The 17,095-nt window shown below is 45.9% G+C and overlaps 1 protein-coding gene across 2 annotated transcripts; it reads right to left on the bottom strand.

The window, feature by feature from the left end:
- Positions 1-5,211: 5,211 nt before the first annotated feature.
- LOC769841 (sulfotransferase family cytosolic 2B member 1-like) lies at positions 5,212-8,753 on the bottom strand. 2 transcript variants are annotated; one of them, XM_015300597.4, is made up of 7 exons: positions 8,667-8,753; positions 7,822-7,996; positions 7,288-7,496; positions 6,740-6,866; positions 6,079-6,173; positions 5,815-5,995; positions 5,212-5,606 (listed from the first exon to the last, which is right to left on the bottom strand). In XM_015300597.4, the coding sequence occupies exons 1-7, from the start codon at positions 8,667-8,669 to the stop codon at positions 5,467-5,469; spliced, it is 930 nt and encodes a 309-aa protein (XP_015156083.2). In that variant the 5' UTR covers positions 8,670-8,753; the 3' UTR covers positions 5,212-5,466. The 2 variants fall into 2 exon arrangements, with proteins under 2 accessions (XP_015156083.2, XP_015156084.2); XM_015300598.4 differs by lacking the exon at positions 8,667-8,753 and adding an exon at positions 8,267-8,390.
- Positions 8,754-17,095: the final 8,342 nt, after the last annotated feature.

Below are 17,095 nucleotides of genomic sequence, written 5' to 3'. Positions count from 1 at the left end.
GAGTAAACAAGTCTTCTCAGCTCAGCTCATCGGGTTCTGGACCATCAATGGCAGGGATGGAGGCACATGGAATTTTGAGTAACCTTCCAGGCAGGAATAGGGCACTAGTGCCAAGGCAGAGCTGTGAAAGTGAATGTTATGCCTTGCCACTAGTTCAAAAACAAAAGAATTGTTTTCTGGGGGAAAAAGCAGCAACTTTTAAGGGGAGTTTTTTCTTTTTTCCCACTTTTTCTCTCATATTTGTCCATAGAGGAAGGACATGTTCGTGAAATTCTGTGGTGCAGTTTCTCTGCATTCAGTATTCAGTTCATTCTCCTGGTCTTGGGGATGCTAGTGAGGCAAGCAGCAGGTTCCCACAGAATAAAAGAATCATAGAAGTCAGAAGGGACCTCTGGAGATCATCTTGTCCAATCTCCCTGCTAATGTGGGCTCCCAAGAGTAGGTTACACAAGAGGGGACAGACTCTTTAGCAGGGTGTGTTCTGACAGGACAGAGAAAAATGATTTCAAACTAAAAGAGGGGAGATTCACATTTAATATGAAGAAGAACTTTTTTCAATCAGGGCAGTGAGGCACTGAAGCAGTTTGCCCCGAGAAGTGGTGGATGCCCCATCCCTGGAGACAATCAAGATCAGGCTGGACCCTGCTCTGAGCAACCTGACTGAGCCACAGATGTCCCTGTTCATTGCTGGGGACTTGGATGAGAGGACCTATAAGAGTCCCTTTCAACTCCCTTTTAATGATTCTGTGATTCTATGAAAGTGTTGAGGTGAGTTTTGAATATCCCCAGAGAAGGAGGCCCAACAACATCTCTGGGAAACTTGTTCTAGTGCACCATGACCTCAAAGTAAAGAAACTTTTCCTCGTGTTCAGATGGAAGTTCCTGGGATCCAGTCTGTACCCATTACCCCTTGTCTTGTCTTGGGTATGACCAAAAAAGTCTGGCCCCATCCACTTGACTCCCGTTGGATATTAATTAATGTTGATAAGATTCCCTCTCGGTCTTCTCTTCTCCAGGCTGAACAGTCCCAGGGCTCTAAGCATTTTCTCCTAGGGGAGATGCCCCAGGCCACGATCATTGGCCTTTTGCTGGACTCCTCTGCAGTAGTTCCCAGTTTGCCTTGAACTGAGGAGCCCAGAACCAGACACACCATTCTGGATGGGACCTCCCAAGGGTTCGGTAGAGGGGGAGGATCACTTCTCTCAACCTGCTGGTCATGCTCTCTTTATCTATCATGTGTGGGATCTTCCTCGTGCCAACTTTTGTACCTGGAAAATAAATTTAGATACCTTGCATGCTCAGCAGGCATCATCAATCACTCCTCAGAGCTGGCTGACGTCGTTTTGTAGACTGAGACACCTGTACTGGAGATGTCTGTTCAGGAAGAAAACACTGTTGCAGATCTTTCACCCGGCATGTGCATTAGATGGAATAGGTGAAGAATTAGTGCATCTCTGGTGTACTCCTCTGCTTACAGTGTGCAACCCAGGGACTATTTGTAACACATCATTCACATTCGTATTACATTTCATAGCAAGTCTGTGTGCCATCACAACCAGCTCAGAGTGGCTGAGCTCTGCCTCAGCATTTGAAGACTGCTCACATCTCTTTGCTTAGCTTTACGGTTTGTCCTTCCATTAGACTTTAACCTCTCCATCTGTACCTTGTTTCCTATGTTCTGATAGCTGTCGCTGTCTCCATAATGGTCAGCCTCAAGCATGCCAACAGCTGGCCAACAGCTGGCCAACACCTTCCTTGAAGGCTGATGCCTACACCCAGTCAGTGATACGCAGGAGAGATCTTAGAGCTGCTGAGAGGATGAGGGCCACACATTTTACACATAAATGAGATTTCCTGTTAGAGACAATTCAGGTGAAGGCTTTTTTTTTTTTTTTTTCCCCCACAATACCTGTATGTTATTGATTCAGTTGTACTTTGATGCTGATCCTTAGCTTCTGTCTGCCTATGAGAGCTTGGCCAGTAATTCCTGCTTTGTATTTGTAGAGTTGATTGTTTGCCTGATAGTTAAATTCAACAATCTGATGTTTGCTGATGACTCATAGCATGTACCTTTCGGGTGACTACAAACAGAAGCACTGGCTTTCTGCTCAAATTTAAATTGATTTGATATTCAGATCAAAATACCTATCCTTCCTAAGTGTGCATTCTGTATTTCAACCTCTCTCACATCTCTTTCATTATTTTAGCTGTGTCATAATAAGAGGAATTTTCGCAGAAATGGAAGTGGAAATAAGTCAGCACTTCAGCACAGTTTGCACACACTTTCACTATCTTCCTGTCCTGTCTGCTTTGCTGATAAACTCTTTCCCTATTTCTTGCCATCTTGTAAATGTGTTTGTGCAACAGAATGTTGTTACCTGTATACCCGATTTTGTTGTTCTGAAAGATAGTGGTTTGGTTTTTTTGTTTGTTTGTTACTTTTTGGTTTTTTTTCTCTATCTGTAGTATAAATGGGATCTTGGGTATTAAATACAAACGATGGTCTCTGAGTTCCAGGACCACGATTAAGGGAGCAGTTATTTTCTTTTTGTGGCCACTGAAATTGTAAGGATCCTGTTGTTATGTTCATAAGCCCATGGAGCTTGGTGCAATTCACTCCAGAGTTCCAAAGGAGTCAGCAGATATTCTTAAATGGATTCATCTCAAGAATGCACTGAAGGCCAAGTGGGAATGTGGCATGAGGGAAGATCAGGGAAACTCCAGATCTGTCCGCTTAACCTCAGGAAACTAAAGACCTGACTACGTAACCTCAATTCTTGGGAAAGTAATGGAGAAGACTGTGCTGGCTGCTGTTGACGAAGGTTGCTTTTGCCTGTTGTAGCCAGCATGGATTCATGAAGGGAAATTCCTAGCTTACTCACTTGATCTCCTTGTATGATAAGAATACCAGACTGGTGGCTGAAAGGATAAGCTCAGCAGCTACTAAAGCACCAGTGTGCAATCAGGTCTATTTTCATCAAAAATACAAAACAGAGCTCCATGCAAGAATCTATGGAAAAATAGTACATATAGTAGATATAAATATCTCCCAGTCAAAACTATGACGAGAAGCATTGGATAATGCTCATAATAGTATGTTTCAGTGTTCAGTTACTTGTGATGAGATTGGGCTGTTGGGCTCAATCATCTTTTTCGGTCCCTTCCAAGTGAACTATTCTATTTTATTATATGCCTGACAGTATGTTGGGTCCAAGTGACAATGGGACATTACAGGTGTGACCACTGTCTCTCATGATCTCCATGCTGCATCCCACAGAAGACCATGTGCTGGATGGTGGATCAGACCCCAGCTCTGATGCATCTCCCCAGGAAACCATGAAAATAAGCAAAATGTCTTGACTTCACTGCAGCCATTCATTTCTCCAGTGCATTCACACCAGGGAAAGCAGTGACTTTGGCTGCTTTATCATCATCACTAGCAGTCTGTTATAAATGTGGGACAACAAAGACCTCTTGTTTCTTTAACAAGGTGATCAGTTTCTCCAAAGATAATTAGTATCCATGCTGTCTTCTAATGACATCATCACTGTGTTCTGAGGATCCAGATTTAGTATTGTTGGCATTCTTACTGAAAAAAAATCAGACATTTTTCCTTTCACCATCAGAACCGGGGTAGAACTGGAATATACCAACAATGGTCTCCATGTATCCGAGGGGATATAAGCCAACACAAGTGAGTCATGCTCTGCTTGCATTCTCCCTCTGCAGGCCATAAAAGCATGTAACACTTCCCCTGACCACAGATTTTAGTTTCTATGTGTTCATGAGGGCTCTGCATTTAGAAGTGAGTTAACAGGAGAAAGAACAATCATGAGGCAAACTCTTTTTCTGGAACTCCTGTATTTGCTGCATTTTCGTTAGGCTCTTCTCTTGCTGGAAAAGGGGTTTGAGAGGCTTAAAACTTTGTTTCTTTCCTGAAGCCAGCAAAGCATTTTAGTGGTCTTGTATTGAAGACCTTTGTATGCACCATAGCACATCACACCTGGCCTCTACCTAATGTTTTGGTATCTCCAAAGCCAAAGTGGGTGTCATATGTACACTGAGTGATGTAAGAGACACCGTACAGTGCTTAAGAAATCTTCATTGGGATATGAATATGGCCTGTTGCTCCACAGGCTGCTTAATAATCAGTTTGTACAAAGCCCAACTAAGGCACTAACCCAAACGAACAGTATTAGCAGGGTGGTGGGAGAGTAATATCATGCTTGGTGTAGAATCTATCACACATAGCTCGAATGCAAACATACAAATAAGGCAATCAGCACATGAACTAGGTCATTTGACTGTAGTTTATGTAAGAGGAAACAATTTTGGCCATGGTTTTGTAGGCACCTTCTAATGCTGGGCCACATGTGCTTTCTCACTATTTCTAAGCTCCCACACTAATGATCATTAAGCAGAATGTGATGGGCACGAATGGGTGCACCATAAATGCAAGTCAGTCTGCGCTGCCAACAGGGTAAGTAGTCTTTCCTTAATTCGGGTCATTTTCTAGCTACGACATTGTACAACATGGACATGCCAGTCCTACCAATATGGAAGGCAGTGCTCACTATCCACAGGATAACTTTCTATGGCTGGATAGATCAGGTGGTGTCTGGCCAAGTCTGGAGTCATGCCCAAGCCACTCTGGCTGGACATCCAGGAAATAAAGCTGTGGGTATTTTGCAAGTTGTATTTTGGCACTTGCGAAGAGCTGGATTTCCCTGTAGGCACTGTGAAGGCTTAAAGATAGACAAATCACAGAACCGTGTCTGAGCCAAAATCCACAAAATGTCTTCCCCTGCTTTGATTTTCCTAAGTCCTTCTGCAGAGTGTGACATAGACAAAAAGTCTATACAAGTCTGACTATCTGTGATGCACTTGTCCATGATCCTTAGGTAGTTCCTGTTCTGCAGCACATTTTTCCCATTCACTAATGAGGTAGAGCTCTTAAATCCCCATGATACAGCACACAGTTGGCTTTGCTTTATTTGAACTCATCACTTAGTTAAGTCTCTATGAGGATAGACTGACAGAGGTGCAATGGCAGCACTGTCTTGTACAGACATTCTTTCCTGTGAATTCAATTCTGTGCAACACCCAGACATGACAGTGTATGTCATAGCTGGAATAACTCCAAGGATTCAGAGCACTCATGTATAGCTCTGTTGAAAGGGAAGAAAAAAACAAAACCCAACGGTGAAAATGTTATTTACTGGCAGAAATTATTTAATATGATTAAATAACTGCAAAATGGGAACTGCAAATAGAAAGGACACCTCAGCATTCGTCTCCCTCCCCATTTTCTCTGCGGCTCTTCTGTCACCCCAGGGAAACATGTCAGCTGGTTGTAGCTACCAAACAAGTTGATCTGCTTCATGTTGCAGCCATTTGTACCCCTGGATCCAACTCCCTGTGTCCAACAGCAACCAGTTACCCCAGACGCCAATAGACGGCTTATATTTATTGCTCAGTTAGGTCTGGATCCTGATCTCTGTCCCAAGGAAAGGCCACATTCAAACCCCGCATCTTTTCCAGGTAGATTCTATTGAAGGTCTCAGTCTGTGCCACTGTGAAATGGTTCTTCCAGTCCCCACAGATGCCTGAGGAAGGAATATTTTTCTTTCAGAGCACATCCCACTGTACAACTCTCCTTCCTATACAGTTTTTGGATGCAGTTACCACCCTGAAGAGCTGTACAAAATGAGTAGCCATCCCCATTAACCCAGTTCCTTTAACCTAGGTGCACATCCTGAGGCTCCCCGTGGGTTCCCCAAAACCCAGCACTTTGATGTGGCCCCCTGTACACACCTTTCCTCAGGAACTGGCCTTTGGTCTGGTCCATGATGTCTGCGGGAAGCAAGATGGAGCTGCACATAGGGTTCTGCCTCATGGCCATGAAAGAGGCATTTTGGACTACTGAGGAGATAGCATCATCATCCAAATTCTGTCCCAGGAAATGGCAGAGGCGTCTCACGCTGCCTTGCAGGTCCTTAGGGTCACAGAATAAGCCTGTTACCAGCTAGGGTGACACATCAGCGCATTTGGAGCAGGTGGGTCTGCCAAGATCATTACCTGTTTCAGCTCTTCATAGGTGATGAAGAAGAAATTCTCCCTGTCCTTCATCTGCATCCAGCCTCGGACATGTTCAAACCAGGAGCCATGGGGCACTGATGGGAGACAAAAGGCAGCAAGTCCATGCGGTGATCATGACAGAGCATGATGAGTGCAGGGTAGAGGAGGGTCCACATTAGGCAGGGAGAAGGTAGACATGAAGCAAGATTGAGCAACAGCATCCAGAAATCAAGTGGGACTGGGAGGTTCAGCTATTGCACATGAGCGGTGGGGTCTTCTCCAGCCACTTTTTTGCTGATGTTTCCTTGCTCAACCAGATGTTGTTGAGACAGTGCTGCTTCCTCATCCTGCAAACACAGGAGTATGAGCAGACACAGACCACAGTGGGAAGGGGTTGGGGATGGAAGGATGCCAGGGTCCTGGGTCATGGCCTTAAGGGGTCTGCTGACCAAGACTTCCAAGAGGAAAATGAAATCTGTAGAAGGCAGGCAAATTAAAAATTGAATTGGCAGGCTTTTTTGTGCTTTGCTGAGCACTTCAGCTCTCTCATAGAGGAAGTTTGGTTTCACAGGCATCATCAGTGGACCCTTGGAAAAGATTCTAGAGATAGAGGTGACGGGGAACCCCCAGCGGGCCCTGAGCATGCACAAACCACACTCACACTCTCCACTGAGAAAGTCCCTCAAGAACTGCTCAAAGGACACGGGGTCCTCATAGCTGTTGCACATCTTGCAGAAGTAGAAGTAGGAGACAACAACATCTCGAGGATCCCGTAGGGTGTAGATGACCTGGGGGAGAGTGCATACAGGAGTCAGACGCTCAGAGTAGGGGAAAAAATTGCAGACAGTGGCACTGGGGTAGATCTGCGAATGGAAGGGTCTGTCAAAGGAGGATCAATTTTGTTCAAGATTCAATAATGTAGACCTCGGGCCAGGGTTGAGGAACACATAGGCTCCCTAGAGCCACTGGAGATTCCCCAGAATATCCAAAGTTGCAGATGTGAGATTGGGGCTTGCACATTTCCTTTCAGAGCATGTGTAGGATGCCCTACAAGGGTCCTCACCCAAGGGCCCATTGTTCTACATGAACGTTTCCCACATGATGGGCAACTGTCCTCCCAGGCTCCCCTTCAGGCACTGCATGAATACCCACCCCACAAAGGCATATACAGGAGATACATTGGATATATGTTGGATTCTATGATCCCACCTTGGCAGTGGAATGGGAGAAGGACTTGGGGAAGATGTGCCTGGGGAGGTGGCAGGTCAGCAAGCGAGGTGAGGGGTAGCTGAGGGCTGCCTCCAGACCCAGGCGGGTTGAGAACCAAGGCATGCGGTCAGAATTGAGGACAGTTTGGTTCCAGCTGGGGTGGCCGTGGCTGCGAATGAGGCTCAGGATCTCAGTCATCCACACGGTGCCTACCAGGTACAACAGAAATATAAAGCAAGGGATTTGCCCGGGGCTTCAGGATGCGTGGACCTCAGCAGCAATGTCACCATCAAGTCTGTTCCCCCAGAAGAAACTGCCTCCTTGCCCATGCACAACCACTGTGCTATAAATATGTATGTATATATATCGATCACCCAAAAAATTCCTCTTCCCATCACAAGAGAAGATTCACCTTCTGAACAACAGTTGCACTGCTCCCCAAACCCCAAAAACCTTCTGCCCTAGATCTCCCCACAAAACCCATCCAGAACAACTCCCAGCCTCTCTGTCCTCCCTTAGACATCCCTGTGGTACCAGATTTAGGGTAGGTGATGTTGAAGACGTCATCGTCCCGCACCAGGAACTCGTTGTGGGCAAAACTCAAGCTGTGCACGGAGTTGTAGGCAGGAGGGAATTTAATGCCTTTGTATGTCACGTAGTGCACCGGCATTGTGCTTGGATGGGAATTGGGTGCTGCAGCTCTGCAGACCTAGAACGGGGACAGAGAGGGATAGGGCACTGAACTCAAGATAGGAAATTTCTTCCTGCATAACAAGTCCCAAAGAGGATCAATTCCATCTCCCAAACATCAGAAGTGCTCTGTGTTACACGATAACACATTCAGATACTCTCCAGTCCTTCCTTATGGGGATCCAGATGAAGGACTACTGGTTCATAAGGCATTTAACAAGCCCTAAGGCGAAATATCTGCTAAGGGGTCAACCTCTCCTCCCCCTCCTTTGCTGCCCCATGTGTTTACCTGCCCTCACAGCTGGGATGGGTGCATAGCAGCTATCTTAGCAAGAGCCTGGACAACCGGGGAGACAGGAGGCAGATGGAAACCCCAAACTCCCTGTTTTCTACACAAAATACAGCTTTGCTCTGCTTCCAGAAGCTGGAGAGAGAATCAAAAGGGGAGGAAAATGGTTTCCTTCTTGCACCATTCTGGAGCAATGATTAACGAGATCCAAAGTCCAGCAGCCACCCCTTTCCTGCAAATCAGTGAGCAAAGCTAGTCCTGTGTGTCCTCTGTCCCAAATCCAATGCAAGAACCGCACTCCTCTTCTGTGCCTGTATGTTTTCCCATGGAACTCTCCATTTTCCTTCAAATATATAAAAAAACATTAATGTCTTCCTCCTGCAGTGCCTGCATTTCTTACCATTTATATTTCCCACAGCTGCTCTGAAAAGCCCACTAGCACTCGAGCCTCCCAATTCCCATGAGCTGAACTCCTTTCTCTTCTGTCAAATGAGAAACCTTTGGAACGGCATTAAAGGGAGAGGAAGAGGGAAAGTCCTTCCCCCAGTGCAGCACTATATGGCCTTGGTAGATGCCAGGACAGGGCTGTTTAATGCCATTAATCAGAAGCAAGCAGAACCCAAGCAATACTTCTTGTAACAAGGCAGCCACGTGGTCATATGTTAAAATAAGAATATTTTCTAAATTGAATGAATGGAGTCAGTTTTTCCTTGGGAAAAAAAAAATAAAAAGTAGTTTGACAACTTTGTGTAACACAATGCACCGATTAAGTAGATCAAAAAGTAAATAAAATATATAATGCGTGCCAGAAATGTCAGAACTTCTCTGACAGAGAAGTTTTGTTTTCAAAGTAAACAGGAGAAAATGGGATTAAGAAATGTTTAGACACTTCAAAGAGGAATGTTAACCAACCACAGTCACAGTGGGAGTAATAAACAGAATTAACCCCTTTGTTGCTCGGAGATGAGACACAAGTTCAAGTAAACTAAAAGCTACAAGGAAAGCTGCAAAACATTACAAAGAATTGTTTTTCCCTTACAGTCCAAGGGAGAATCCACATCTGTACTTGAAGAAGATCTGGCTGTCCTTTTATAATCAGCAGCAGCTAATTAACAACTGTAGGCTTACCTGCCTCCAAAGACAAACTGTGCCAGCCTTAATAATTATTAAACAATTGGGCAATTAGTACATTTGTAAGCATATCCATAGAATCATAGAATGGCCTGGGTAGAAAAGGACCACAACGATCATCGAGTTTCAACCCCCCTGCTACGTGCAGGATTGCCAACTACCAGACTAAGCTGCCCAGAGCCACATCCACAACCTGCTTGGGCAACCTGTTCCAGTGTGTCACCACCCTCTGAGTGAAAAACTTCCTCCTAATATCTAACCTAAACCTTCCCTGTCTCAGTTTAAAACCATTCCCCTTGTCCTATCACTATCCACCCTCGTAAAAATATTAATTTTAATTAATTAATTAATTAATTAAAATTAATTAATATTAATTTTGTACATATAGTTAGTTTAAAAATAAAGTCATCATGTCTATTCCAGAAATACATGTTGTCCTGTCACTACTTACATGGGAGAAGAAGCCGACCCCCACCTCACCACAACCTCCCTTTAGGAAGTTGTGCAAAGCGATAAGGTCTCCCTTGAGCCTCCTTTTCTCCAGACTAAACAATCACAGCTCCCTCAGCCACTCCCCATAACATTTGTCCTTCAGACCCCTCACAGCTTCATTGTTCTTCTCTGGACATTCTCTGGGGCCTCAATGTCTTTCTTGTAGCGAGGGGCCCAACAGTGAACACAGTACTCAAGGTGCAGCCTCACCAGGGCTGAGTACAGAGGGATAATCACCTCCTTGCTCCTGCTGGCAGTGCTATTTCTGATACAAGCCAGGATGCCATCAGCCTTCTTGGCCACCTGGGCCCACTTCTGGCTCACGTTCAGCTGAGTGTCGACCAATATCCTCAGGTCCATTTCTTCCACACAATCTTCCAGCCACTTTGCCCCAAGCCTGTAGCATTGCCTGGGGTAGTTGTGGCCACAGTGCAGGACCCAGCACTTGTTCTTGCTGAACTTCATCCCACCAGCCGCAGCCCAGCTGTGCAGTTTGACCAGGTTCCTCTATAAGGCCTTCCTATCCCCAGGCAGATTGACACTTCCTCCCATGTGAGTGTCATCTGCAAAATTACCAAGGATGCACTCATGCCAACATGATGTCATTTGCAAACTTACTAAGGGTGCACTCAGAGCCCTAATCCAAGTCATCAGTAAAGACACTGAACAAGACAGGTCCCTGTACTGACCCCTGAGTTATGCTTTGCTTATTGGCAAACTCCACACAAAGAGCCAGGTCACCCTTGGAATCACCTGCAAACAATCAAGCTCACATTTCCCTGCACTATTCTTGTGCTGGGGAGACTGACATTTTGTACACGAGTTTGGTGATTATCCATGTTATTGGTTTACCGTAAATCTTGACACTTTGGCATGTGGGTGACTACAAACCAAATACATCCTTTCTTCCCCATGTACATGCTGCTGGCTGTGTTTTAGATGCATGAGGCAGTTCAAACTGCTTTCAGAATTTACAAAAAGAAACTCTTTTTGCACTGTGCTCAGTCCCTTGTTTAGCAGTGCCTTTGCCTTCACCTGAAAATAAGAATTCGAAACAGGGCATTGCAGGAAGTTTCCAGTTTCCCAGGGCATACAGAGCAGGAGCCTCAGCTGAAATGGCATTTCTCATGGGGATGCATCTAAAATGGAGATCCACTGCTTGTGTATTCCAGCAACAGCTGCTGCTTCAGAAAAGTAATGCTTTAAGCAGCTGAATTGTCCCAGTTGATTTGCCAGACATTCCTTCTCCAAACCTTAGGTGGTTTGCATTCAAGATAAACCTGTCAGGAATCAAAACCCTATTTCAGATATGTCTGGAGTCAGATGGATTGTTGCAAGAAGCCATAGCCACAGGATGGCAAGATCAGTCCAACAAGGGGACATGGGATGCACGGGACATGTCCTGCTGCCTTGCTATTAAGGCTGTCAAGGCTGAAACCAGGGCACGAGGAGGTTCTGGCAAAAGAATTTGAGAAAATTTTCTAGATTGACCAAAAAATCACCAATTTTTGGTACATTTGCAACTCCATTTTCAGTTGCTATAAATACATCACCTGAGTATTTTCTACTGGACTGTGGAGAGCTGAAATCAGACATTCAACTCAAAAATCTGGTCACATCTCCTTACCAGACTGTTACAAGAGAGAAATATCTCCTGATTCACTGTAATGCCTTATTCATGCCACCGCTTTTGGCAGTACGCACATTTGTGAGCAACTACTGTCAAGGATGAAGCACAGGAAGAGTAACATTTCACCAAAAATCTCTGTGAGAACTCACTGAGAATGGATACTGCTGCTATTGAACCAGACTGATAAGTGTCACAAACACAAGGTGAAATGTCCCACTAGTTTCATGCCTTGTTGTTTTGTTTGTTTGTTTTATTGTTTTAATTAAAAAAATAGAAATTAAAATAAATTTTGTTACTTATATATTTTAACTATATTCTATATTTCATGAGGGCTGCTACAAAAGTAATGTCTCCTGTTTTAGTATGTTGGTCCACGATGTCAAAAGCAGATGTTGGTGGGATGGCAGTAGAGGTTGAACTTTCCCACCAAATTCTGCTAAATGTTGTTGCTGTGTGACAGATGGCAGCAGAGGGGGAGTCCAACAGAACAGCATCTGACATGCAAAGGGGTGGAATTTAATTCCTCCATGCAAACAAAAAAACAAACAAACAACAACAAAAAAACATCCACTCAATGACATTCATCAACACTTGCTGAATGTTTATGGAGACCAAATGGTGGATGTGAGCACAAAGAGGTGGTGGTGGTACGTTTCAGCAGTGATGACAGTGACAGCAGTCAAATCCACTTGTGCAGATTTTTATGAACACAGCATGCGGGCTCTTGTTGATCATTAGTGAAAATGCATAACTAATGGTGTTGGCTATCTTGAAAAATAGTGACTTTTAGCTGAGAACTTGTCCTACCAAACAGTGTTATTATTCATTTTGTATCAGTTGACATTTCCATTGAAATATATAGGAAGCATTACTTTGAGAACAACCTTTGTTTATGAGTCCCAATACAGTTTCTCTTCACTCAACATGGCCCAGGCAAGCTAAAAGGTTGGACACCCATTCATGCAAAGCAAAGCATTTTGAATCGAGCACACATCCCCTGTGCAACACCTTGACCTGCACAACTGCACGATCCTTGCACTGACTTTCTGCTTTTCATCCCCTCTGAAATGTTTTAGATCCATCCTTTCCTCAAAGCTTCAGGAGCTCCTCCCCCAGCAAATGCAACAGTTATGCTTTTAATAAGTATTAACCCTTGCTATCTTGATGTATTTTGGCTGCAGCACTGAGGGCTTTCTTATACAGCAGGAGGAAAACTCATCTGCTAGGGAACACAGCTCTTTCAGGGAGATCTATCAAGTTATGATTCCAGCAGCCTCTGCAGTGATTGGTCCAAGAATGGAAACTGTTTCTGTTCTTGCTTTTCTTTTATTTACTGTTTGGCATAGTTTCATCCCATCCTACACACAATAGAAATTACCCTGGTGCTTTCGGCTGCATGCTGCAAGCACTGAGTTGTGCAGTGGGTTTGTGGAACGGCTGAGATGCTCCCACACATGCTGAGCAGTCATGAGTAATTATACTTAATTTTGCTTGGATTTTTATGGAGATATATATATACCTATATATAGAGAGAGAGAGATAAGTTTTCTTACCCTATGTTAAGTTTTCTTACATTTTTCTCCCACTTCACCCTGATGTTCTTCACAGAGAATGTGGGTTTTCTATCCTCAATATCAAAAGAAGTCATCCCAAATATGCAGGAAATGCATTTCAGTCCCCTCCAGCAGCAAAGGTGCTAAAGAAGAGACCAAGGCAGCCAGGCTCCATCCCTTCCCCTTCCCTTTGCATTGTCTGATAGCCAAAGGGACGGGTTCCACTGAAAGTGTGTTTGTGCCTCATCAGTAGAAAACTACGGGAAACAGAGTTCTCTCAGCAAGAGCTAAATTGACACCTAAATTTTTAGGGAAATAGAGGAGGAAAAAGGAAAATATTCAAGCGATAAAAGGAGAGGTCAAGTGATAAAAGGACAGGGGAGGGGAGGGGAGGGGAGGGGAGGGGAGGGGAGGGGAGGGGAGGGGAAGGGAAGGGAAGGGAAGGGAAGGGAAGGGAAGGGAAGGGAAGGGAAGGGAAGGGAAGGGAAGGGAAGGGAAGGGAAGGGAAGGGAAGGGAAGGGAAGGGAAGGGAAGGGAAGGGAAGGGAAGGGAAGGGAAGGGAAGGGAAGGGAAGGGAAGGGAAGGGAAGGGAAGGGAAGGGAAGGGAAGGGAAGGGAAGGGAAGGGAAGGGAAGGGAAGGGAAGGGAAGGGAAGGGAAGGGAAGGGAGGGGAGGGGAGGGGAGGGGAGGGGAGGGGAGGGGAGGGGAGGGGAGGGGAGGGGAGGGGAGGGGAGGGGAGGGGAGGGGAGGGGAGGGGAGGGGAGGGGAGGGGGGGGAGGGGAGGGGAGGGGAGGGGAGGGGAGGGGAGGGGAGGGGAGGGGAGGGGAGGGGAGGGGAGGGGAGGGGAGGGGAGGGAGGGGAGGGGAGGGGAAGGGAAGGGAAGGGAAGGGAAGGGAAGGGAAGGGAAGGGAAGGGAAGGGAAGGGAAGGGAAGGGAAGGGAAGGGAAGGGAAGGGAAGGGAAGGGAAGGGAAGGGAAGGGAAGGGAAGGGAAGGGAAGGGAAGGGAAGGGAAGGGAAGGGAAGGGAAGGGAAGGGAAGGGAAGGGAAGGGAAGGGAAGGGAAGGGAAGGGAAGGGAAGGGAAGGGAAGGGAAGGGAAGGGAAGGGAAGGGAAGGGAAGGGAAGGGAAGGGAAGGGAAGGGAAGGGAAGGGAAGGGAGGGGAAGGGAGGGGAAGGGAGGGGAAGGGAGGGGAAGGGAAGGGAAGGGAAGGGAAGGGAAGGGAAGGGAAGAAGAGCAAAGCAAAGCAAAGAAAAACACAGGGCTGGTTGAATGCCATGGTTCTTCAAGGCTTATTTACACAAGAAAAAGGAGACTCCATAAGCTCCCACTGCACTTTTTGCTGCAGTGTCTGGGATCACAGAGTTACAGAGGGTTTAAGGCTGAAAGGCACCTTTTGTCTTAGGCAAAGGGGAATGGATTTTAAATAAAAGAAGGGAGATTTTTGTCAGATCTTAGGAGGAAATTCTTTATTGATGACGCACAGGATCAGGCTGCCCAGGGAAGTTGTGGATGCCCCAACCCTGGAGGTGCAGCTTCACCTCAAGCACTATTTGTGTCGTTTTGGTCTCCACCATATAAGGATATAAAACTGTTGAAGAGTGCCCAAAGGTGGGCTATGAAGCTGGGAAAAGGTCTGGAGGAGAAGAAGTACAAGGAGCCGCTGAGGTCTCTTGGTTTGCTTGGCCCTACGAAAGGGAGACTGACAGAGACCTCATGGCAGCCCACAACTTCCAAGATGGTGCTTGGAGTCTTTCTAACTACCTCCAGATCCTGCATTCAGCCTGCTGACTCAGTACCGTGTACACATGAGAAGAAATCCCTTTTGTGGTGCCTTACTCTTCCTCTGGGGGTCATACAGGTCCCACATGGTCTCAGTGCAGCCCAAATCACAAAACCACACATTCAGCCATGCAAAGCAAAGTTGGATCAGGAATTATATAAGAGCAGTGTGTCCAAACAAGGGAAAAAAAGTCACTGGAAGGACTGGAAGACATGACATAGGAGCTGCTGAGGTTTCTTGTTTTGTTCAGCCTAGGGAAGAGGAGAATGAGGGGTGGCCTCATGGTGGCTTACAGCTTCCTCACTGTGTCATATAGCTTCCCCATGGTGGCATACAGCTCCCTCATGGTGGCCTACATCTTCCTCACGGCTGTCAACGGATTCTCACAGGCAGCAAAGGCACAGGCAGTTATCTCTGCTCTCTGGTGACAGTGACAGGACCCACGGGAACTGCATGGAGCTGTACCAGGGGAGGGTCAGGTGGGTGTTAGGAAAAGGTTCTTCACCAGAAGGCAGTGGGTTAGGTTTAGTGTTAGGGGAACAGGCTCTCCAGGGCAATGATCATGACACCAAGCTGCTGGCGCTCAAGGAGTGTTTGGACAGACAAAGGGTTTGGATTTTGGGTAGTCCTCTGAGGAGCCAGAGACTAGAATCAATGGTCTTCTGGGTCCCACAGAATCACAGAATATCGCAGTTAAGGATATTCTATGATTCTATGAAAAATGCTGACAGAGACTTGGTTAGGGACAGGAGTGTCTCACCTTGGGCAAGGCCTCAGCTCCTCTTGTAGCATCATCTCCTTGTTCTGTAAAGAGGTGCTTTTCAGTGAAGTCCCATGAATGGGGAAATGGAAACCTTCCAATTCGTGACACTACGGCATCTTTCTGCTCTCCCCACAGCTATTTATGCCAAAGTGGCAATATCTTGGTACCCGCATCGCTATCCATCAGCCCCCAAGCCAGGGAGAAGTGCTTCTTTGTGAAATGGTATCTGAGTGCTTGGCGTGTATCTGGAGCCCTGCTGTGTGAGTCCAAAGCCTTCTCCTTCACACTGATGCTCTACAACTCAAGGAACCATCTTCACCCAACAGTATGCAGTGGAGATCTTCCATGAAACAACCATCTCTGGGAGCCTGGACAGCCTCTACTTGACCATGCACAGTGACTAATCCCAGCCCCAAACCTACAGGAAGGAAAAGTTGGACAAAAACACCTCTTCCATTGTTGTGTCTGTAAGGGATTTATCGCATCTCAGCCACTATGTCCAACCACAACAAAGCCATCCTCAAGGTGCTGCTGAAGGAGACACATTGACCTCCTCCACAGTACACATCCAGCTTCTGCTGCCATCCCTGAAACACCTCCTCCAAGCAGGTGCACCCTCAGGCTTTCTCCTACCTGACAAAATAACAAAAAACCTAGAATTTTGTCCCCAAAGTTGGGAAATTAACAGTTTTTGCACAGAGCACATTGGTTTGGTTTTAATTTTGTATCTCCTCCTGCACACCAAGTCTGCAGCCAGATGAAACAAGCAGTCTGAGAAATGAATCACCTCCAGTTCTCATAATGAAATTTTGCAAAATCCGTCTTTCAAAGCTGATGAATGAAGAAATGTTGAACAAAGAGGAAAATAAAGCAGCACATTTTTCTGACAACTGCCATTCATGCTTTCAGGGTTGATAAAAAACAAATGGAATCACAGAATTGTAGGGGTTAGAAGGGACCTCCAGAGATCACCAAGTCCAACACCCCCACTAAAACACATTCCCAACAGTAGGTCATACAGGTAGGCATCCAGATGAGTTTTGTTTATCCTCAGAGAAGGAGGCTCCACAACCCCTCTGGGCAGCCTGTTCCAGCACTCCGTCACTCTGACAGTAAAGACATTCTTCCTTGTGTTAGTATGGAAACTCCTGTGTTCCATTTTCTGCTAATTACCCCTTGTTCTATTGCTGCTCGCCACCAAAAAGAGTCTGCCCCCACTGACTTGACTCCCATACTCTAGATATTTATGAACACTTATGAGATCCCCTCTCAGCTTTCTCTTTTCCAGTCTGAAAAGGTCCAGTGCTTCCTGTGCTTCATCCTTGACAACAGTTGCTCACAAATGTGTGTACTGCCAAAAGCAAATGAATAAGGCATGACCATGAAGCGAGGGATATTCTTCTCTTATAAAAGTCTGATAAAGAGATGTGATCAGATTTTTAAGTTGAATATCTGATTGCAACTCCGTATGTTCCATTTAAG

Source organism: Gallus gallus, chromosome 31, assembly GCF_016699485.2.
Source record: "Gallus gallus isolate bGalGal1 chromosome 31, bGalGal1.mat.broiler.GRCg7b, whole genome shotgun sequence".
Taxonomy (NCBI): Eukaryota; Metazoa; Chordata; class Aves; order Galliformes; family Phasianidae; genus Gallus; species Gallus gallus.
This window is presented reverse-complemented; position numbering and strand designations above follow the sequence as displayed.

Bases quoted from the DNA above. Each gene is read 5' to 3' on its own strand.
- LOC769841 (XM_015300597.4), bottom strand. The intron at 6,174-6,739 runs GTGAGTGTGGTT...GTCTCCCATCAG, and splicing joins GGACTTTCTCAGTGGAGAGT to TGCCCCATGGCTCCTGGTTT. The intron at 5,607-5,814 runs GTGTGTACAGGG...TTCCTTCCTCAG, and splicing joins AGGCCAGTTCCTGAGGAAAG to GCATCTGTGGGGACTGGAAG.